The sequence below is a fragment of the Mesoplodon bidens genome, assembly GCF_964165515.1.
Source record: "Mesoplodon bidens genome assembly, chromosome: 4".
Classification (NCBI taxonomy): domain Eukaryota; kingdom Metazoa; phylum Chordata; class Mammalia; order Artiodactyla; family Ziphiidae; genus Mesoplodon; species Mesoplodon bidens.
In genome coordinates this window covers 84270719-84295407 of record NC_138160.1, presented here as the reverse complement: position 1 = coordinate 84295407, position 24689 = coordinate 84270719, and the positions used below count along the sequence as shown (strand labels likewise).

Genomic DNA, 24689 nt, shown 5'->3' with positions numbered 1-24689 from the left:
CAGTTGGGGCATTGATTGGAGAAGAGTGGAGCCCTGAGAATTGGGACAAAAGCATTTAGGTGGAATTCTGTGAATCCAACAACTGTAAACTCTGAAATCCTGAACCTCCTTTCCCAGTAGGAGCAACTATTCTTGCTGTGTCTCAAAAAGAAGCAATTCCTTGCTTGGAGACCCTGAATTTACTTCACCTGAGATAAGGGAATGCTGATTGCCCTCATGACCCACCCTACCATCCCTTATTGCTACTAGACTCATAGCTAGAATCAGATTCCAGCCTTCCCAGAATGACTAACATAAAATCTGTCCTGGGAGATAATATCTTATTCACCCAAAATTTGCCTGCCACTTCAGTGATATCTCTAGGGACCAATTGGTATGGAGTGTGCAGGGCTACCTCTTCTCAAACGAAGGAAAAGTTTTTCATTTCTACCACCCACTACTAAGAAAAAACATAACCTTTGGTGAACCTGTGGTTTTTTGAAGACGAAAGTCTGCTGTAGTATAATGCTATAGGAAGCATCATAGCCCTGAAAAACAGAGAAAAAAGGAAGTCCTTCCAGTGGGCAAAACATTGGAGAGTACATCTGATTGTCTGTATTGCCTAGATACCAGGCTGCCTTTGACTAACGGTTTGACCATTTGGTGACTAGGAAAGGGTTGGGTAAGTGATATGTGTCTCTGAATGGCCAAAGTTATCCTATGTGAATGTTCACCAAAAGAAATCCATTGCAGAGGAAGCTCTCAGTAATGAAGTAGATGGACAACTATCCTGTGAATATTAACCAGCCTCTTTCCTCTGCCATTGTATGTCTTGTTCAGTGGGCTCATATTTATAGTGACAATCACATCAAAGATAAGAGTTTATATGAGAGCTGAATGCAAGGCTTTATCTTCACCAGAGCTGATCTGGCTATTGCATTTCGGAGTGCCTGAATTGCCACCAGGAAAATTCAACACAATCCAGGAAATAACTCCATTCCCTAGTGAAACAAACCAGCTATCTGGAAACAGGTTGATTATGTTATCTGCTTCTATTATAGAGTGGGCAATAATTTCTCATCACTGAAATAGATATTTATTTTAGATCTGGGTTCTTCTTTTATCACCACAGTTCTGCCAGAACCACTATAATTGGATTTAATGTATGTCTCATACACCATCATAATCATCTTATGTAGTATCACATTGCTTTTAACGAAGGAACTCATTTTACAGCAAAAGAAGTACATCAGGAAGTTCATGTTCATGGAATTCACTGGTCTTACTACAGAGTTCAATAACCAGAAACTCTTGGCATTACAGATAGTTTTAGTGTCCTATTGAAGACTCAGATAAGGCTTCAGCTAGGGACAGCAATCAAAAGTTTGGGTACTGTCCTGTAGAGTGAGGCATATGCTTTATGATAGTAACCTATATATGTTATCTGAAATCAAGAGGAAGAAGAGAGGGTGAATTTTGGAAGGAGGAAGTTATAAATATCAACTGTAGTCTCATAACCATTTAGAGACATAAAAACTGTAGCAACTATGCATTTTTCTCTTGTTTTAAGTGTACATACACACAAATATATATACATTTGTGTGTGTATGTATTTCAATTTTTAATTTTTTTCTCTTCCTCTTTCCCTTACTATTTTATAGAAGAGTATTGTGGAAGATAACTTTACAAATTTGTCTCTACATAATATTCCTGAATTGGAAGAGGAATTAATACCCCAACCCCAGAGACGGACACAGTTACTGACAGGACATTCTTTGCCTTGGCCAGTATCCTCCTTGGCTACATTTAAAATGAGAGTTGACAAAGTGAGAAAGTGGCATGGACATATATATACTACCAAATGTAAAATAGATAGCTAGTGGGAAGCAGCCGCATAGCACAGGGAGATCTGCTCGGTGCTTTGTAATCACCTAGAGGGGTGGGATAGGGAGGGTGGGAGGGAGGGAGATGCAAGAGGGAAGAGATATGGGAACATATGTATATGTGTAACTGATTCACTTTGTTATAAAGCAGAAACTAACACACCATTGTAAAGCAATTATACTCCAATAAAGATGTTAAAAAATTTTTTAAAAAATGAGAGTTGAAGAAAATGCTTTTAGGTGCAGCAAAGTTTCTATATCTTGTTTCTTGCTGGTTTTGGTCTGTTAAACTGCTGTGGTTCTGGGTCTGATTATGGTTTCTTCTGCAATACAGTTCCCTCACAGATTTAGTTAGGCCTACATCTTTGCTTAATTATTTATTTACTTATACCATTTATACCTTACAATTTAATTTTAATGTTAAAGAAAACCCATTCAGGTTTGTGATTCAACTAGAAGAAGGGTTAAAATTACCTTGAAATGGATATGGTGACTGATTGGACTATGTGTCTCCCTTTTTGGGGAAAAAGTGAGAACATCTTTGTTTGTAAGAATGATAATTGCAACATGTTTGGCAGAAGCATGATTATGTTGCTGTTAATTTGGTATGGAAGTTTAAATATGGGAAGAAAGGTGAAAATGTGTCCTAAGTAGTCCAGAGGGTGAACTCTTCAAGTTATTTGTTGGCCATGCACTCCATTTGTTGCCCTTCTGGACTCACTCCTATTTCCAAGGGGACTGGCAGCCTGTAAACTACATTTACCAGACTTCCTTGCCAGCTGGCTTCCACTTAGGTGTTGCCAGTAAGAGACTGTGGCAGTACATTTGAAAAAGGGGCAAGGGGAAGCCTCTCTCTTTTTTCTCTCTCTATTCTGGTGATGATTTTGGCATCAGCAGCAATACTGGGTAGGTGAAGGCTCCTGGATTTATAGTCAGGAATAAATAAAGCTCCATCAGAAACAACAGTGGATGATGCAGCAGTACACTGTTCATGGGCACTGGCTCAAGCAACTGCAAGAGCAGCAGAAACAGCAGGTGACTATGAGGTAGCTAAATTTCATAGCATTAATAGGTGTGTGGGTCCTGGCTTCCTACAAAGAGGTAGTGATTGCAGTTCTAACAGCAGTAGCAGCAGCAGTAGCTGTCACTACTCCAGCAACTTTAGTGGCATTTATATCATGAGTTTTGATTAGTAACTATTTTTTTCTTTTCACTCCAACAAATGTATTATTTTTGTAACCAACACTGATATCAATTTCTTTCTGTTTCAAATATTTAGTATGTTTATTTTTCCCAGTTGGATGCTGAGTTATAGAAATACACATATATGATACCATTTACTTACTGTTCAAGAACATGACAAATGATACTCTATACTGTTAAAGGATGTATATATACATTGCCAAAAAAAGTGTTAAAACGGCTCAGAAATGGTAAACTCCAAATATTGGATATGGGTTACAGAGTGAGAAAGAAGAATGTGTTTAGGGAATACATGTTGGGTTTCAACTATTTTGTTAATGTTTTATTTCCTATTCTGGATGGGAGATAAGCAAATATTCATTAGATTGTTATTTATTAATTTTTTAATAATTGAAACATAATACGTTAAAATAAAGATCAGTACTGAGATGATTAAAAAGAGCATATTCTTCAGTATATTACTCATAAATATAGTTTAAAAATAGTTACAAAAATTCAATTAGCTAATATTTCATAGAGGTTAAGACCTATTAGTGTTTTAGAAAAGGAATTATTATGTATTTATAGATCTTAAACATTCAGAGTAATGTAAAATAAACTTAAGTCATTGCAAATTGTTTTGTTTTTCAGTGATTATAATGATGATCTATTTTGTCTTTATAAAGGTAATTTAATGCATATTATTGCTTTCTTTTTTTCTTTTTACATTTTAGGTATTGTGTTTGGTCTTGTAGATCTGAGCAATGACAATTTTCAGAAGGAGAATCATCTGAAAACCATTGAGAATTTAGTGCTGTCATTGACCTATGATATTTCATCTTGCCTGGTAGTAGTGTTTATAGCATATTATGGAGGGAAAGGAAACATACCAGGATGGATTACAGTTTCCTCCTTTTTAGTAGGATCTGGATCACTTTTATTTGCTTTTCCATACTTTAGTGGTGGAAATTATAAAATGATGGTAGAAACTGAAGGTAAGATTTTAAAAGATACTATCATACGTCAAATCATTATTCATTTAAACCATTGGCTCTGGGAACTTAAAATAGACTGTGATATTTATCTGTCTGTACATTCATTCATCTGTATCTACTTATATGATCAAGTTTATTAAGCTAATTAATGGTAGCTCCCTGGTAACATGTATGTCATTCTCCCATCTTCTCATGATCATATACCCTTTCATCTAAGAGATGGGCCTAGTAAGATGAAAGAATATTTTGGATGATATGTGGGATAATTATTTTGTGAAATTGGTTTTCTTTTATCAATTTTCATATATATTATAAATCTTTTGATTTATGTCTTCCACAGTATACTTAAATTGATCCCTTTATTTTGACCTCAACACACATATACACAAGTACAAAGACAAAGATAACCAAACTTACACAGACACACACAAAAAGTCAGAACTTTTCTAGCTACTTCTGCCATTTCAAAATGCTGCCCTTTGACACAGGACTTTGAATCTGGAAAGATTGGAGGCTTCTTTGCTTTCTTCATTTTTTTTTTTTTTTGATTTATTCCACAATTTTTTGCTACTCCCAGTAGATAAAAAGGCTATTTGAAGTTCATAGCACTATTTCTGACATTTTTGTGTCAGGGACTTTCTTGTTATGCATAGGCTTATAAAAGTGTTGGAATGCATTTACCAGTTTTGGAAACTTTAAACTGAGCTTTAGCAAAAACTGATGGAAAAGGCATGAGGATGTCTCTATATGTGTGTATGTGTGTATATACATGTTTATGATGTTTAAAAGTATGTTTGTGATGTGTGTTTATGCTGTGTGTTTACAATATAAATAAAAATAGTTCATATTAAATATAATTTATATAATAAGATATTTAGCTATATATACTATGTAATTCATATTATAAATAATATACTGATATGTATATGATATATATCATATAATTTATGAAATCTATAATATTCAAATAAATTTATAATCTGTTTATTATTTGTAGACTATATGTAGAATAAATACATTTATTAATTTATAGAATATATTTGTAATATATTTATTATATTTGTATAATGGACAGCTAATTGAATTAGAAGATGACTTATGGGAAGAAGGGAATGGATAACACTTTACTCCCATTCTTCCCTTAACCCTGTTCTGGTCAGAAAGGGTGAAAAGTTAGGAAGCACTGCTTGAAACATTAAAAATGCTGCTTGATGAGTACTCAGGAGTAATGAGAGTAGAAATAGTACAGTCTTTCTTCCTTTGTGTTTTCTTTATAGTATCTAGATTCTACATATTTTATTTTCTGCTTGTGATTAGGAACGTGTAATTTATCTAACAACAACCATTCAGTGTATTTACTGGGTAACCCTCTGCTTGTTAGAGAAGCAGAAATAAAGTAAATAAATGGTCTTTGCAGGTAGAAGTGCTTATTTCATACACACATCTATGCACATATTTCACTCATTTTGTTGAAAAGTTTAGTTCTTACATAACTAATTTTCTCCTCTATGTACATACTTCAGTTTATGTATGTATATATTTTTAATTTCTGTATTTTCTTCTTTCATCCTTTTTTTGGGGGGGTCCTTCTCTTATTCTTTTCTGAATATCTCTCCTAATCTATTCTCTATTTTGCCCAGTTACCTGCCATACTCATCTTCCTGTATGACTGGCCTGAACCTTGGAGCAGTCCATTTATCACCACCTTTCACTCCCTTTCTCTGCCCCCTCTACCCCATCTCAGTTTTCTGTACTAATGACAAATTGGTCTTCAGTCCCTATGCGTCAACTAACATGTAGAAATCATAGTAAACCAAATCCTTCAGAAGTTAAAACTAATTTTCTCCTCTAGTTCATGCAAACAGTTGTATCACACTCTGATCTTTAGTTTCTAGATCTCTACATATAATTGAACACCCAACATATCCATGGTTGCAGTGCACTGTCACGTTACTAAGAACTTCCTAAATATCTGTTATCTCACTGTCTGATTATATCCACTAATTCTTCTAACTCACTCATATAACAGAAACATCAGATCTTTCCTTTCATTGGAACCTTTAGTGTATTGACGTTTACTTTCTCCCTTTATCAGATTCTCCTTGTTGTTACTTTCTTTCATTTGTAGCTTATTTTATGTTCCTTAATATGACATGTTAGAATATTTCAGACATACTCTAATCATTATACTAAGCTCTCTGTCCCATTGTCCTTTCTTGTTCCTGGTCTGGAAAACTTTTGATCCAACCATATACCTTTCTTTTATATCTATATCTGGGCTGCTGATGAGTGTTTTAGAGAAAAATCACACAAGAGGACAGCTTAGTCCCACAATGAATTTGTTACTTTCAACCGCAGTTATACTTTCAAATGGATCCATTCCCCTGATTTTTTTTTTCAGTTCCCTTCTATAATTCACAACAAAGATTTTTTTTTTTTTTTTCGGTACGCGGGCCTCTCACTGTTGTGGCCTCTCCTGTTGTGGAGCACAGGCTCCGGACGCGCAGGCTCAGTGGCCATGGCTCACGGGCCCAGCCGCTCCGCGGCACGTGGGACCCTCCCAGACCAGGGCACGAACCCGCGTGCCCTACACCGGCAGGTGGACTCCCAACCACTGCACCACCAGGGAAGCCCCACAACAAAGATTTTTGATTTTCCTCGTGTCTTAGTTTGGGCTGCTATAACAAAAATATCGTAGACGGGTTGGTTTAAAAAACAGAAATTTATTTCTCACCGCTCTGAAGGCTGAGAGTCCAAGGTCCAAGTGCCCTTCTTCACTTTAAAAAATCCCTTGTTTGGACTATAATTTCAAGAAGGGCACTAAAAGATTAGTTTTATCCTACTGGTAGAAGACATTTGTTTTCAGATGTTGGGCAGCAGGAATCTCAGGACCATGATCCTTAGGAGAAGGGAAACAAGTTGAATGTTTTTTTTCTAGAAGGAGACAAGAGTAGTAGATTAGGGACATACTTGATTATCAGGAGGGTGAAGGACCTACCTGAGTTTAATAATCATGCATTCAAAGTGAGATTTGCATCGTTGTACGTTTCCCTCCAGCCTCATTCAACTTTGAAAGCGTAGGTGTAGAGTAGGGAGAAGAGTTTAATTGGACCAGGGCTGAAGTTTTACTAAGGGATTGCATGATATGAAAAAGAACAAAGGATTTAAAAGTGTTAATATGATAATGAGAGAAGTAAGGAGATGAAGGGGACATTGAGATAGTGAAAAGGAGCAGGATCAATGGATTGATTATAGGTCCTGGTGAGTTTTAAGGATTGTAGCAGCTGGGTTACTAGAAGGAGTGATCTGGAAAAAGAGAGAGAGTTTGAGTGTAGGATGCTTACAATTAAGGAAGGTTTGTAGTTTTTGTTTCTGAAAGTTTAAAATGAGTAGCTAGGGTAAGTGGAATAAAAGTACATGAATGGAGAGGAGTTCAAGGAACTAAGAAGCTAGGGTGTTGGAAATATCAGATTGATACTGATATCACCACAAGTTAACATGTCTATGTAAAATTGAATCATCAGTATTTTGAATCACAATTCTAGAGACCTCCTCCCATTTGACGTGGGATCAAGTTTCATTCTCTGTGGATACTGAACCACCTGAAAATTTCCATTTGTGTACTATTTTGCAATCTATACTATTACCAGTTTTCCACTAATATTTTAAGAGCATTTGTTAAATTCCAGTCAAAATAGACACAGTCAGAATGATCTAATTAGCATTACCTGGATCTTCCAATCTAATGACAAATGTAATTCCAACAAACATTTATTTACTATTGGTTTACAACCATGTGAATTTGAAAAAGCATAAGAAATACACTGTCACCTAAAGGAATTTAAAATCTAGTACATTACCATATAATGACTAACAGAGAGAAATTTTTATTGTATAGTTCCTTGTTTTTATGCACCTGTATTCTAGAAGTTAGTGGGTCTAAAATGGGAAACTATTTAGTGACACGAAGTTAATGTGAAGATTGCTGAAGAAGTGAATCTAGAACTAAACTCAGAAGGTAATCTTCAGTAATTCAGAAAATTTAGGACATTAGAAATACTTTTACCCTGGGGTCAAAACTCAGGGGTACCAGATGCCAAATTTAAGAGGAATATGTGTGTATGTGTGTGTATATACATATATACATATATATATATATACTTATGCACACATAAGTATATATATACATATAATCATGCATACACATTTACATTTGGTTTATAATATGTGCATATTTTCCAGTATTCCCACAAATTTTCTTTTATCGTTGCTTTTTTTCTGAGAACATGATGATTGATTATAGAACTACTATATTCAATATAAATGAGTGTCAACTAAGATAAAAGCATAATGGTGGAATAGCTTATAAAAGGTAAAACATTTCATAGAAGATACTGCATATTTGTTGTATGTTTAACTTTTGACTCATTTAACAAAAATATAATTATCTTTTCAAAAGATATTTGCCAAGAAATGAAGATGGACAAGGCTTGCAAGAAAACTTCATTATCATTCCAATCAAAATATATGACTTTCTTCATCCTTGGGCAGAGTGTGCAGGGAATAGCAGCTATACCTCTTTATGTCCTTGGAATAACCTTTATTTATAACAGCGTTGCCACACACTCAGCTGGTATTTATCTAGGCAAGTTATTTCCCCTTCTAATGTGATTTTTATATATTTTCATCCTATCAACCTATTTAGGCTGCAGTTCATTTCGCTAGGAAAAAAAATCTCAAATTACCAGATTAAATTGCTCGAGTAGTTGTATGTTTTAACTTTAAGGATATAGTGGGGTATCACTTCTTGGCCTTTTGACTGATATCAAGGATATAGTGGGATGTTGCTGCCATAATGTCTATAAGGAAATAGAAACATTTTTTATGCCTGCTTAGAGCAAGATTCAGTGTGGTGCTGAAATAATCATTACTAAGCTCTTTACATACATTAACAAAATCGTTTTGGGGAGCTTTGGTATTTTGAAGTTAATGAAAACATAATCTCATTCATCCTATCAAGGAGAGGAGTGATGTGCTATTTAATTAACTACAGTGTAGTATCCTCTATTTATAATATTTCATGCTAGTGTATCACACAATAAGTAGCCCTGGGGTACAGTAATCTCTACCTCTTTATACTGTAATAGCTTCTGGTCCTGGTAGATCATCTACTTATACAGGATTATCTAACTATCATTTTTGGAAAAAAATTTAAAGTTGTTTTTGCATACTTATTGTGAAGGTCACTTAACAGAAAATAACATTTTTCACCAGAATAATAATTTTTCCACCAGAGGTAAGGAAAGTCATGTCAATAAACTAAAATAGATAATATTCATATTTATGTTTGTTTTTAGAAAAAAAATTGCAGCCATTCATTACCGTTGGCTGATGGTGGCAACAAATCTGTTTGTTTTACTTTTGGTTCTACTGAATAGCAGTTAAAACACATGTATACACTACAGAGAGTAGCTTACTTTATTGCTACCTCCTGCCACCCTGGCAGCTAAAGTGAAGGATGCAAAGGTGATGTTTATGTTAAAGTATCATCTTGCTTTAGTACCACAAATTAAATTGAAGTAAGACCCGTTGAATTTGTATTAAATATATGCATATTTATTTATATTACATTAATATATAGATTAAATAAGGTACAGTGAATTACAAAATTATCTGAGTTTTTCTAATACGTGCATTGAATAATATGTATGATGATAAATTTTATGTGTCAGCTTGGCTAGGTTATGGCAACCAGTTGTTTGGTCAAACACCAGTCTAGATGTTTCTGTGATAATTTTTAGATGTGACTAATATTTACAATCAGTAGACTTTGAGTTAAGCAGATTACCCTTCATAATATGGGTGAGCCTCTTCCAATCAGTTAAAGCCTTTCAGAACAGACTGAGGTTTCCCAAAGAAGAAGCAATTCTGTCTCCAGACTACAGTGTAGAAACTCTGCCTGAGTTTTTCCATGCTGCTGGCCTGCCCTGTAGATTTAAGACTTAATTATGAACTCAAGACTATAACATTAACTCTTACCTGGATTTCCAGCCTGACAGCCTGCCCTACAAATTTGGATTTGCCAGCCCTACAATTTCATGAACCTTTCCTTAAAATCTCTGCCTCCCTCTCTGACTCTGTCTCTCTCTCTTTCTGTCTCTCTCAATATCCTATTGGTTCTGTTTCTTTGGAGACTAATAGAATATTCCATGAAGCTTTCAGAAATAATCCATTGCAGTGAGATATTTTTTATCTTTTTACAACAAAGTTGGGTTATGTAGTTGTTTGATGTTCAGTATCCATTTTATAGGCCTTGTGGAAGCTGCAGGAATACTCGGATATGCTTTGGGGTATGCAATAGGAGCACCCTTAATTAAGGCCTCTGTGAACAGTACTTTTGAGAAAAGGTAGGCTGTTTTTTTTTTTCTCTTTTTTTTCTGTTTTACACTGTATAAAATATTTATTGGATACATACTGTAGCTTATAAATATATAATTTGTAATAACTATTTTAAAAATATGTAAATGTGACTGATATGCACATATGTATACATATAAATATATCTAAAATACACATTTTATCTTTGCTGTTTGAAATATAATTCAAAAAACAACTTATAATGACAACCATACTACTGTTTCCACATATAGTTTTTTTTTAAATTGAGGTATAAAACACATAGTGTAAAATTTACCATCCTAACCATTTTTAAGTGTATAATACAGTTATGTTAACTATATGCATATTGTTGTGTAACGTATCTCTAGAATTTTTTCGTCTTGCAAAACTGAAACTCTATATCCATTATACAACAGCTTGCCATTTCCCCCTTCCCCCCAGCCCTGGCAGTGATTCTTCTACTTTCTGTTTCGAAGAGTTTGACTACTTTAGACACCTCATATAAGTGGAATCATGAAGTAGTTGTCTTTTTATGACTGGCTTATTTCACTTAGCATAATGTCTTCAACGCTCATCCATGTTGTAACATATAACAGTATTTCCTTCTGTTTTAAGGCTAAATAATATTTCACTGTATGTATAAACCATATTTTCTTTATCTATTCATCTGTCAGTTGACCTTTAGGTTACTTCAACCTCCTCTTGGCTATTGTGAATAATGCTACAATTAACATAGGTGTGCAAATATCTCTTTGAGACTCTATTTTCAATATTTTTGGGATATATACCCAGAATTGTTAGATTGTATGGTATTTCTGTTTTTAATTTTTTTGAGGAACTTCCATATTGTTTTTTTTAACAGCCATCCTAATAGGTATGTATGAGGCGATATCTCATTGTGGTTTTGATTTTCATTTCCCTGATGATTAGTGACGTTGAGCATCCTATCACATACTTGTGGGCCATTCATATATCTTCTTTGAAGAAATATCTATTCAAGTCCACTGCATATTTTTAAAATCAGATTTTTGTTTTTGCTGAGTTGAGGCAGTTCTTTCTATATTCTGGATATTAGCCCTACTCCAGATACATGGTTTGCCAATATTTTCTCCCATTCTGTAGTTTTTCTGTTCACTCTGTTGATTGTTTCCTTTGCTGTGCAGTTTTTAAGTTTGATATAGTCCCATTTCTCTAATTTTTTTTGTTGCCTGTGCTTTTGGTGTCATATCAAAAAATAATTGCCAAATCCAATGTCATGAAGCTTTCTTTGTATGTTGTCTTCTGGGAGCTTTATTGTTGCAGGTTTTATGTCTAGATCTTTAATCCATTTTGAGTTATTTTTGTATATATTTTAAGGAAAGGGTCCAACTTCATTCTTTTGCACATGAATATCCAGTTTTTCCAGCACCATTTATTGAAAAGATTATCCTTTCCCTGTTGTGTATTCTTTTCATCCTTGTAAAAAATTATTTGTCCATATTTATGAGAGTATATTTCTGGGATCTTTATTTTCTTCCATTGTTCTATATATCTGTCTTTATATCAGTACCATACTGTTCTGATCACTATAGCTTTGTAATATATTTTGAAACCAGGAGGTGTGAAGCCTCTGTCTTTATTTTTCTTTCTTGGGATTGTTTTGACTATTTGGGATCTTTTGAGATTCCATATGAAATTTTAGGATTTTTTTTCTATTTCTGCAAAAAATTCTGTTGAGGTTTTGATAGGGATTGCATTGAATCTGTAGACCACTTTGAGTATTAAGGGCATTTTAACAATATTGAGTCTTCAAATCCATGAGCATGTATGTCTTTCCATTTATTTGTATCTTCTTTAATTCCTTCAGCAATGTTTTGGAGTTTTCGGTGTACAAATCTTTGCCTTGCATGCTGCTCATCGTTAGTGTACAGAAACACACTTGATTTTTGTGTTGACTTTGTATCCCGCAACTTTGCTGAATTCATTTATTAGTTCTAACAGTTTTTTTCTTTGGAGTCTTTAGCATTTTCTAAATAGAAGATCATGTCATCTGTAAACGGAGATAATTTTACCTCTTCCTTTCCAATATGGATGCCTTTTATTTCTTTCTCTTGCCTGATTGTTCTGGCTAGAATATCCAGTACTATGTTGAATAGAAGTGGTAAAAATAGTTAGGTTTCTTTGCCTTGTTCCAGATATTAGAGGGAGAGCTTTCAGTTTTTCACCACTGAGTGCAGTGTTAGCAGTGGGCTTTTCATATATGGCTGTTATTATGTTGGGTAATTTCCTTCTATTATCAGTTTGTTGAGTGTTTTTACAATGAAAGGGTGCTCAATTTTTTTTAGCGATATGCGGGCCTCTCACTGTTGTGGCCTCTCCCGTTGTGGAGCACAGGCTCTGGACGTGCAGGCTCAGCGGCCATGGCTCACGGGCCCAGCCGCTCCACGGCATGTGGGATCTTCCCAGACCGGGGCATGAACCTGTGTCCCCTGCATTGGCAGGCAGACTCTCAACCACTGCGCCACCAGGGAAGCCCAATTTTGTTGAATGCTTTTTCTGCATCGAGATGATCATGTGCTTTTGTCCTTCATTCTGTTAATGGGGTAAATCACATTAACTGATTTTCATATGTTGAACCATTCTTGTATTCCAGAATAAATCTCACTTGGTTATGATGTATGATTCTCTTAATATGTTGTTGAATTTGGTTTGCTAGTATTTTGTTGATGAATTTTGCATCATTATTCATCAGGAATATTAGTGTGTAGTTTTCTTGTAGTATCTTTGTCTGATTTTGTTTTCAGGGTAATGCTGACCTCATGGAATGAGTTTGGAAGTATTCTTTCCTCTTAATTTTTTTGGGAAAGTTTGAGAAGGATTGGTATTAATTCTTCTTTAAGTGTTTGGTGGTACTCTCCAGTGAAGCCATTTGGTCGTGGGATTTTCTTTGTTGGGAGGTTTTTGATTACTGATTTGCTCTCCTTATTGGTTCTGTGTCTGTTTAGATATTTTATTTTTTCATGATTCAGTCTTCATAGGTTATATGTCTCTAGAAATTTTTCCATTTATTCTAGGTTATCCAACTTGTTGGCATAAAATTGTTCATAGTAGTTTCTTATGATCCTTTCTTATTTCTGTGACATCAGTTGTAGTATCTTCTCTTTCATTTCTGATTTTTGTTATTTGAGTCTTTTTCTTGGTCTAGCTAAAGGTTTGTCAATTTTGTTGATTTCAAAAAAAAATAAACTCTTAATTTAATTGATTTTCCCTATTATTTTTCCATTCTATATTTCATTTATTTTTTCTCTAGTCTTTACTGTTTCCTTCTTTCTGCTATATAAATATGTATTTTTTAAAATTAATTAATTAATTAATTAATTTTTGGCTGCGTTGGGTCTTCGTTGCTGCACGCAGGCTTTCTCTATTTGCGGCGAGCGGGGGCTACTCTTTGTTGTGGTGCGCAGGCTTCTCATTGCACTGGCTTCTCTTGTTGTGGAGCACAGGCTCTAGGCACGTGGGCTCAATAGTTGTGGCTCGCAAGCTCTAGAGTGCATGCTCAGTAGTTGTGGCGCACAGGCTTAGTTGCACCGTGGCATGTGGGATCTTCCTGGACCAGGGCTCGAACCCGTGTTCCCTGCATTGGTGGGTGGATTCTTAACCACTGTGCTACCAGGGAAGTCCCTAAATATGTATTTTTAAAGTTATATTTAATTATGTATTGGGAAGTGGTACTATAAGTGACTTATTGCCTTTTTTAGTTCTCTCATTAAGATGACGGAGTTAATGAAGGAGATAAAAATCTACCACTACAAGAAAACAGAAAGGTCCACCCTCCATTTCTGAACCTCTGGTTTTATATAAGTGTAGAACTAATTAAAACTGAGGTACAGAAGCCAACTAGCTCCTGTTATTTATTGCCAACTTGCCAACTATTTCCATAATTATTTATTGCTACAGATAATATGTGGAAGCTCTCCTCCTAGCTCCCCTGCCAGCTCATCTGGGTTCTTACCTAGCCATAGTGAAGTTTTGGTAGCTGGAAGGGGCAGGGTGGGTGGGCAGATAAAGTATCAGAGAATATGTATTGGATGTATTTTTTTTGACCCTCTAAATTCACTTCCACCTTTCTAAAACCTTCTCCATTCTCTTTTCTTCCCCAGGAGGCTATATTGAGAGCCTCAAAATAATCCCTTGAACTCTGGATTTCAGGTGGATTTGGCCAGTGAGAGGCACTGGCAAATGAGAGGGCAGGAGCAAATTAAGGCTAGGGTATTATCCTTCCAGTTTCTGCAGGGGTTGTACCCAGATTGGCTGTATCCCTATTCTAAAGATGACACCTCCTTTGAGGCTTCCTTTTCCATTTATTAAGCACTGTTCCACTTGACATCAAGGCTTGTCATAACAGTTTGCTACTGTACTGCTGACCCCATAATTTTGTGCTGTACCCTGTTCATTTCCCTAAACTCTGCCCACATCACTGGAAATAGTCTTCTTGTCCCTCTCTCTTCAGATTATTTCAGATGAGTATACCATCTGTTTCCTATCAGTATCCTAACTGATACTAAAAATAGTATCAGAAGTAGCTTTAGGATTCCAGAATTAGGTTGCATATTTGTATGCACAGATAACCTCATTGCTGGGAGTAAATTGAAGATAGTTACTAAAATGATCATAGGTTGTAGGATGGGATTAAGTTCAGGGAGGGCAAGACTAGGAAATTAAATAGTTGTAGCATTTAATCACTGGAGGGACAAAAGTTATTTTAAGAGTTCTGGGTCATGTGGCTTCTTTTAACAATACTAGAAAATATTCCCAGGGAAAAGGAAACATTTAATTGTGTGAATATTAAGTTCTCTCATTGAGATGAGAAAGGGGATGGCCACTATATTGCAACTCCCCTCAACAGTGGCCTTGAAATCAGGAGATCATTCTAGTGAGTAGAACTTCAGGCTGGTTGTCCACTTAGCATAGAAGGAGGGATGGCCTGAGGTATAAATTTATACTAATTTATGGTTGGGTAGCCAAGGACTTAGAACAAGATTAAAAAACAATAAGTAACCAGGAGAATATGTGGATGAAACTCTTAGAACTGGCACATGACAAGGGTATGTACTTTGGAAGAGGCTCTTTAATCAGCTGGACAAGATGACCCATCCTGTTAATGTTAGCCAGCCTCTCTCTTTTTCTTCTAACCACCCTAATTCTTCCTCAATAAGCTCATGTGAAAAGTGGCCATGGTGACAGTAATGGTGACTTTGCATGAGTGCAGTAACATGGACTTTTTCACACTAAGGACAATCTCTCAACAAGAATATTTACTAGGATATGAGTATTACTACTGCTGAGTATCCAATTCATCAGTAGTAGAGGTCAACCCTGAGTTCCCGATACGACACATTCATGGGGAGACAAGCTGTCATCAGGTTGATTACTTTGTTATTAGGTTGGCCCTCTTTTAACATAGAGATTTGTCTTTATAGGGAAAGATACTTATTCTAGGCAGGAATATTTCTTCTGTACTATCTTAGTCCATTTGGGCAGCTGTAACAGAAATATTATACACTGGGCTTACAAAAACAGAAATTTACTTCTTGCAGTTCTGTATGCTGGGAAGTCCAAGATCAAGGTGCTGGCAAATTCAGTGTCTGGTGAGATCTTGCTTCCTGGTGTCCTTGCTTCTCCCTGTGTCCTTACATGGATGAAGGGGCAAGAAGTCTATCTGGGGTCATTAATCACATTCATGCAGACTCTACCCTCATGACCTAATCACCTCCCAAAGGCCCCACTTCCTAATACCATTACATTGATACAAAATAATGTCACAGCTGAGAAAATCCCCCACAAAATTATGGCCTGAGCATTACTGAAGACAAAGGATGTTGAAACTGCAAAATAACTGTGAGTAAAAAGGGAAAAATCAACAAATCCCAGCAGAGGATCCTTCACATTTTCATCTCACCCTGCTCACTGCAAGGCTTGTAGTTTGCAAAGGCCAACCAAGAAAAACCACAGGGAAGATAGAAGACAAAGTTCTATCAAAGCATGATTAGGTATGATCACTAGAAGGGTAATACACACTCAATCTGAGAGTTCAGAGAAGGGACTATAAGAGAAAGATTACCAAGTATATGTGATTTAAAGGGTCACGTACCCAGATACAGTGTTAGTTGTGCAACTTAAAGGGCCAGGCTTATCCTAAAGAATTGGGCACATGATTTAAAGGGGCAGGAATGATTTCTAAAAAGAGATGAGATTTAGAGTGATGTCTTCTAAATGCATAGTTTCTGTTGGAGAAACAAGTTAAAAAGGAACAAAGAATTACTCTTTGCCACCTGAATGGACAGGGGAAAAGTGGGGAAAGGAAAAAATTTAGTATCCTGCAGGACAAAAGAGAACCACATAACTAGAGAACTCACAACCACTCAGTTTCAGCAAAACAATAACAAATTAACAGAAAATGCTCTTTCTTGCTTTGTTTAATCATGGCTTTCTTTGTAATAAAATATACAAAGTTGAAAATTTTCATTTTCTCTATTAAAGTGTTGAAGACAGTGGTGATAATGAACACTGGCAGCAGAGTTGGTGGATTCATTTTGTTATTATTGCAGTTATTGCATGGTCTACATTAATACCATTTGCATGCTTTCCACATGGTATTCGAGGTGACTATAAAAATATAATTCATTAAATTAAAGGACAGTGTATTCTTCATCCCTACCAATTCTCAGAATATGGCTGAACTGCATTTCTTTCTGTGTACATTTCATTCTGTCATGGACATACAGTGACATGTGCTAGTATTATTTGAACAAATAAAGCTGCATGTAGCCAAGTATTATTTTATTTATGTACCAGACTTACATTAGTACATATTTTTGCTGCTTGTCATTCCTCTTTAAAAATGCTTTATATCTAAAATTCAGAAGTTTTCTTAAAGAAATAAGCATATTTAAACCTATTTACCTATCATGATTTAAGGCATGTATTGCCCCATAGAATTGTTGTAAGATAGAGTAATAACTATTAAAATTCTTTTGGAAACACTAAAATATACATGTAATGTTAGAGAAATCAAATACTCTCCTAATGGTAGTACATTTCATTGGCACAAAATATTTTTAGTAATATCAAAGTTTGTGCTTTTATATTTTAGGTCTATGCTGTTAAATACTGTAGTCACCATATGTGGCTATTTAAGTTTTAAATTAAATTAAAAATCCATTTACTCAGTCATAGGAGCTACATTTCAAGTATTTAACAGCCACAGTACAGCTAATGGCTACAGTATTGGAGAATACAGATATGGGACATTTTCCTTATCACAGAATTTTCTTTAGGACAGCACTGTTTTAGAAGAATGTGCCTTTTAGTTAGATTGACTTTAGCAATTCAAAAACAGCTCACTTGCCATTTCAAGACAAACTGGGTGTATTGGCATGTGTATGTATGTTTATAATATGTGTTTTAGTTATTTGAACATGTCATAAGATTCTTTTACTTGTTAACATATAGGCACAGCAAGGATAAAAGCCAGAGAAAGTAAACAGCCTCATTTGTTGGACAGAGATCAAACAAAAGATCAGGAATTTGGAGCTAGTATCAAGGATTTATTTGCTACTTTTGGGGTAAAGTAAAATATTTTACATAAACACATTAAATTGACATGTACAATTCTTTTGTAGTGGATTTAAGAAAATAACTATAAAGTGTTCAGCTTAAATCTGAGTGGAACTTTTGAAGTCTTAATTAACCTACTCATTTTATAGGTAATGGAAAATAGGACCCATTTCACCTACGTGGCATCACCAAGAACTTGATTAGTGTCAAATACTGGTACCAAGTATTTTTCTTTCTTCTATTGCTTTTAATTTGACTTTTATATTATATTGAGTTTATTTTCTCCCTGCATAAATAAATAAGCCATTTAATGAGATGACAGAGGGGGCTTCCCTGGTGGCGCAGTGGTTAAGAATCTGCTTGCCAATGCAGAGGACACGGGTTCGATCCCTGGTCCGGGAAGATCCCACATGCCGCGGGGCAACTAAGCCCATGCACCACAACTACTGAGCCTGCACTTTAGAGCCTGCGAGCCCCAACTACTGAAGCCCTTGGGCTTAGAGCCTGGGCTCTGCAACAAGAGAAGCCACTGCAATTAGAAGCCTGCACACCGCAACGAAGACCCAACACAGCCAAAAATAAATTAATTAAAAAAAAAAAGATGACAGAGGTATTAACATTATCTTTTTACTATATTTAAATAACTTAGAAAAGAATTTTAGAAGTTAACAAATCTTCTCACAAACATCTTCTTTTTTTTTTTTCATTTAAAAATGTTTATCTTTATTTCAGAATGACCTATAGGACCTTACCCAGATAAAGGTCCTGTCAGCCCTTCTCACAGGTTATGACTGAGTTTTGCTTCTATGGACCCACCAAAGCAGCAAAACTAATGAACATCTTATTTTATGGAAAATAATCTCATCTCAGTATCAAATGGAGAAGAACACTTCATTTTCTGGGTGAGAAACACAGCCTACAGTACAGACATAGTGGGGTTAAAAAAACCCAACTTCTAGTGATTCTATATTCAATTTGTTTTCTCTTTTCCTATTCATAACTTCATCCTTTATGTTGTCTGAAGAGCTGTGTTTCTCACATGTAGGTTTTATCAAGTCATTTTCCACAGTACTTGGCAGGTGAATTTCACACTCTTTCAGTGGGACTTTGAAGACCCTTCACAATACCATCAACTGAATTTTCCTACCTCATCTCAGAAATTTATCCCTATCTCCCCCACTTGCTCTTTCCTGGACATATTGGGTACTTTTATAATTCTCTACCTTTGTAGATGCAAATCTCTCTACTTCAAATGTTCTTCTCTTTCTTCTCCATTTGAGAAGACCTCTTTGTCAAATCTTACCTTACATTCCTAGGCAAAATGAGTTTCTCTCTCCTTAATGCTTTCATAGATGTTTGTTCAAAATATCATATCATATAAATGTATATATTGGATGTGTACAGATAGTACTTTTTATTATATTAGTTTAATTCTTCTTAAAATGAATAGATTTGTTGTATAAAATCAGAAATTTTGTTTACTTGTTTTCATTCAAACACAAAAGTGTTTATTTTTTATCAAATCATGAACTCTTCCCAGTAATGGATTATATTTCATTCAGATTTTTATTTAATTTTAATTTTTACAAAATATTTCGTGTGTATATTTTAACAGTACTGAAATAAGTTGGGTATAACTTTTTCACATTGTTAAAAATTAAAATACAGTTGTTGAAATACACTTTTCAGAAAATTTAAACATGATTTTTTTTTTAAATTATTGCTAGACAAGAAACAAAAACAAGCCAATTCCAATATTTCTTTCTTGGAAATAGAGTGCTTTGATTGCTAGTGTTAGGATACAAAATAATATAATGTCCAGTTAACAGTCTTAGACTTCTGACTAACACCTGTCTGGGTGGGTAACTAGAAGATATCTTAATCTTTTTAAAAGTTTATTAGAAGGGACTTCCAGAATGTCAGAGTGAGGAGCTTAGAAATTCTTAAGCTCCAAAAAACAGTAATTGAAACTGGCAAAATTGTCAACAACCATTTCAAAACTCTGGAAATTAGATTACAGTTTGAAAAATCACTGATTCATCAAAGATTTTTCTACTTACCCTAATTCTGAAAGCACAATTACAGAGCAGGTTCTGCATATGTCGTTGGCTTGTAAACTTAGTTTCTGATAGGTGCCTGTCCTAGGAAGAAGGAAGGTTACAAAAACCATAAATCACCTTGTGAAATTCCTAACACACTGCCACAAAGTGGCCAAGAGCAAAACAGTAGTCAAGATGAAATTTCCTTGCTTTGAGCCCACCTGGACTTTATATAAACAATAATTTGAGAAATTCTCATTTTCATTTATCAAGTACAAATTGGTGTGTAATTTAAATGGAATAACTTGTTACTCTTTTAAAAAGTTAAACTATTTTTTTTTTACAACCTGATAGACCCATACCCATTTAATTTTTTTTTTTTTTGCGGTACATGGGCCTCTCACTGTTGTGGCCTCTCCCGTTGCAGAGCACAGGCTCCGGACACGCAGGCTCAGCGGCCATGGCTCACGGGCCCAGCCACTCTGCGGCATGTGGGATCTTCCCAGACCGGGGCACGAACCTGTGTCCCCTGCATCAGCAGGCAGGCTCTCAACCACTGCGCCACCAGGGAAGCCCCCATTTAATTTTTTAATGATTACAAGCTAACAGTTGTTGAAGCCCACCATTTTTAATGATTCTTAAATAGTTTTGGGGACATTTATGTGCCTTAGTTTCTCTTCTATAAAATAATGGTAATAGTAGTGCATATCTTATATACATACTTAGAATTAAACATATTAATACATGTAAGGTGCTTAGAACAGTGCCTGGCACATAGTAGTACAATATAATGGATTGTTATTTTAGTTTTTCTTATTCATCTCTTTTTAATTGTGTAGGGTCACTGTGTTTGGTATTTGTATGGTCAGGCCACTCAAGATGACTGTTCTCTGGCTCTCTGTACATTCCTCTGCTCCACCAGTGCCTACTTCACCTAAACCCTACTCACCTGACTGACCTTTCTACACACTTGCCCCAGGCCCAGCTAGTGACCGTTCTTATCAAAGGGGCGGTGAGGGGCATGCCGCTGTGCTAGTTTGCATGGTAACCTGGTGAGCCAACCTGACTCCCCCTATAACTGGCAGTCCCCGCCCCTCCTCCCCACCCCCGCACCCCCAGCAAAGCCTGCTGCCATGTCTTGTCTGCTGGTCTGCTGCACACGACTAGATGTCGCTCCAGGACCTTGCCTCAAACATGTAAGCTCCCCCATCCATTAAACCATTGATGTCTCTGTCAATGACTCCAGGCTTTCTTCAGTCTTAAAGCTGGGCAGGCACTGGCCTTATAGGCTTGTGGGGTGCAGCCCAACAGTATTAAAGATAAACTAGTAAATAATACCCATGCCTTTATGGAACTTATGGGTCTCAGATTTAAAAAAAAAACAAACCCACAGATTAAAAACAACTGATTAACAACTGAGTAGAGAAAATTGTGTGAAACCTGTTTTAGATGAGGGGTAAAGAAGGCTTCACTGAACAGGGAGCATTTAAATGGAGGAACCTAAAGCATGAGAAGGAGTTCACTATGTGAAGAATGGTCGTTAAGAAAATTCCAGGCACAAGGTACACATGTGGAAAGACCTTGAGGAAGCAAAGATTTGAGTATGTTCAGTTTAGAGAAGACCTCTGTGTTGGAGCATAGTTACTTGGTGGGGAGAGTGATAGAATGATAGGTTGGAGAGACATTCAGAGGCTAACTCATGTCTTTGTGGGACAGGGTAAGAACTTTAGATTTTATTTTTAATGCAATAGGAAGTCACTAGTTTATTTTAAGTAGGGGAATAATATGAACATAATATAAATTTTGTTTTAGGAACTTTTAAACTTTGTGTAAAAAATGGATTAGAGTGGATTAAGAATTGAAAAGTCAGTACAGTTTGAATGTTGTTTCAGGAAGTTTTCCGTATGTGCCATAAAAAGTTGAATTTTTTATTCAGCTGTAGCATATGAGGACTCAATTTCAGGAGCCAATTAAAGAATCACTTGGCATTCATAAAGTTCAGAGCTACTGATAATAATTTATGTAGGAAGAAAAAAGTAGACGTTTTAGGAAGCAACATGATCTGAGCTTCTGGAGCCATTACAAAGAAAGAAAAATAAAAAGCCTAAAACATGGGGACGCAAATGTTCTAAAATCCAGGTACCTTATAGACATGTAATGTTAAGATTCAATAGAAAAGCCCATACATCTAGGCTCTTGCCTTTAACATTATAGCAGGCTTGAGTTTCAGAAAGAAAACAGAGAGATAACGGGCCTACAAGATTTTAAAAATTTGCAGTGTTTGCTTTCTTTCATAGTTTAGCACCTGCCAAAGATGAGTTTCTTAGTAGAGCATATCTGTTAAGCCATGTTGGTAAAATTAAAGTAGAGCATGTCTTCCCTGATGATAAAGGGTTAGCCAGTGTTCTCTGGTGGGTTGGTGTTTACTTGTGAGTCAGTCAAGCAATGAAGATTATAAAGGAATTCAAGGAAGCAAGAGCGGTTTGTGCAGTGGGTAATGGTTATAATCTCTCCTCAGGTAAGGGCTAGAGAGTCTATGACTTTCTGGTAACGAGTAAAAGGTAGAACTAACTGTGAGTTTATGCTTCTTTGTGGTAGATCTAATAGGCAGAGAGATTTTCCTTGTTAGGGTCTGTTACTTTCACCTAAGCCCAAAAGTCAGGTTGCACACTAGAGACTGACCACCAGAGATTAGCATCCTATTTTCCTTGATGAAAAGCCTTAAGAGAGAGCCAGCTATAGCCTACTCTTTGTGTTCCACATATATATTCAAGAGTTAACAAGGCTAATGCTGAATCAGGTCTCCCCTTATCCATAGGTTCTGATCTGTTAGCAGGCCTACCTACTAGTAGGACCACCCAGTGGAGACAGTATATAGCATTTACTGCTGTTGAGACCTTATATTGATACAAATATTTCTTTGATTCTGAGATACACTTTTTCCCCTGGACATTTTAACATCTTTGAAATTGGGTAGGATCTTAAACTTATGGAATCTTGAAATAGCTGTAAGTCAGAATGTAATTGTGACATAGTAGATATTGCCTGATATAGCAAGCTTGGTCATGACTATTCATATTATTATTACTTTGAGTTATATACATTAGTGGTGCTGTCCATATTGAAAGAAACTGCTCTTTAACTCTTCAAAAAGCTAATGCAATATTTAAGCATTGAATTATAAAGTTAATATATATATATTGAAAGACAGAAACAGCAACAGGATATAATTTTTGATACTAGTAAAGCAAATACTTGCTGTTGTAGGAATGATCACTAGTTCACATTTTCTTGCAAAGAAATAGTCAAGTGTTTTATGGGACTAAAGTAAAGAATTCCCACAAGTAGAGATAGCTTTATTGTTCTTTTATTGAGATATCTGCAAAAAGATTGCCTCCCACATGCCAAGTTGTATAGCTGAGTCAGGAAAAATTGGCATTATTTGCAAATGATCTGGATGGTAATGGGTTAATATCCAAAATATATAAATACCTCAGAAAACTCAGAAAAATTGACATTGTATCTTCTTAATAGATATAATGTATTTCAAAAGCTGGTGAGACTGAAATCTGAGTAACGTAGGACTTTCCTTAAGGCGTTGTACCATAATGTGAGTGGTAGTGATTTTTTTTTTTTACTTAGAAGTACATAAAATAATGGTGTCTCTTACAGTAGATGGCATTGGCATTTTAGATTCAATGAAATATGGTATTTCAACCTTTCTGAGCCTCGCTTTCTTCAGCCAAGAAATTGGTACAATAATGGTACCTTCCTCATAGGAATGTAAAGTGTACAGATCAGTGCATAGCCCATAGTAAAAACTCAATAAATGCATAAATAATATGAATTGAAATATTTCTGATTTTAGATTAAGGAAGGAAAATGCACAAAATAATTAGGGGAAAACATCATGACAAGATTTTCCTTTATCTTGATAAGAAGTGTGGGTTATCAACTATAAAATAAGAAAATTAAAGACTAGTGTGAGGAACTTCATTTACTAAAGGCCTATTGTCTTTCTCCTCTATTAATCCTGTAGTTCAGTACCTCCTGGTTCATGACACTTAGTTGGTATTGTTTGCTTGAAGTCCAATGACTGTTTAGAAGCTCCTGATATAAGGACTAATGGAAAATCATTCCAGCAAACAGATCATTCCAGCTAGTAAAATGTATCACCATCATTATAAGACTTACTAATTTGGTTGAAATACACACCTCCTGATTTTCTACACATAGTTTTTTTTTTTTTAAGTCTTCTTTACTTGTCATGAGTTTTTAATAAAGGGAGCCAGAGAAGTGGATATTTTTAAATGGATTCTCCCTAGTATTACTGTATTTCTTGCTTGGCATGATATATTTTAGAAAATTCAACAAGTAAGGAAAGAAAAGAGTTTTATTAAAATGTCAGTAAAGATAATTTTTATAGCTTATTATTTTTATTGAAATGTAGTTGATTTACAATATTATATGGTTTCAAGTGTACAACATAGTGATCTAATACTTTTATAGATTATATGCCATTTGACTGGGGCTAAGATCCACAGTACTGCAAGATATGGCTGTTGCACACAACTGTCTCCTACTGTGCGGAACTAATTCAGTTTCTCCCTTTGTGT

The 24689-nt window shown here is 35.5% G+C and overlaps 1 protein-coding gene across 1 annotated transcript in view; it reads left to right on the top strand.

The window, feature by feature from the left end:
* LOC308616335 (solute carrier organic anion transporter family member 6A1-like) overlaps positions 1-24689 on the top strand; it is a gene marked incomplete at both ends in the record, with an annotated part of 76424 nt that overhangs the window by 10375 nt on the left and 41360 nt on the right. Inside the window, 3 exons of the mRNA XM_081232601.1 lie at positions 3779-4039; positions 8412-8684; positions 17930-18042. Coding sequence (XP_081088727.1) covers positions 3779-4039; positions 8412-8684; positions 17930-18042 — 647 coding nt within the window. The remainder of the gene's footprint in view (positions 1-3778; positions 4040-8411; positions 8685-17929; positions 18043-24689) is intronic.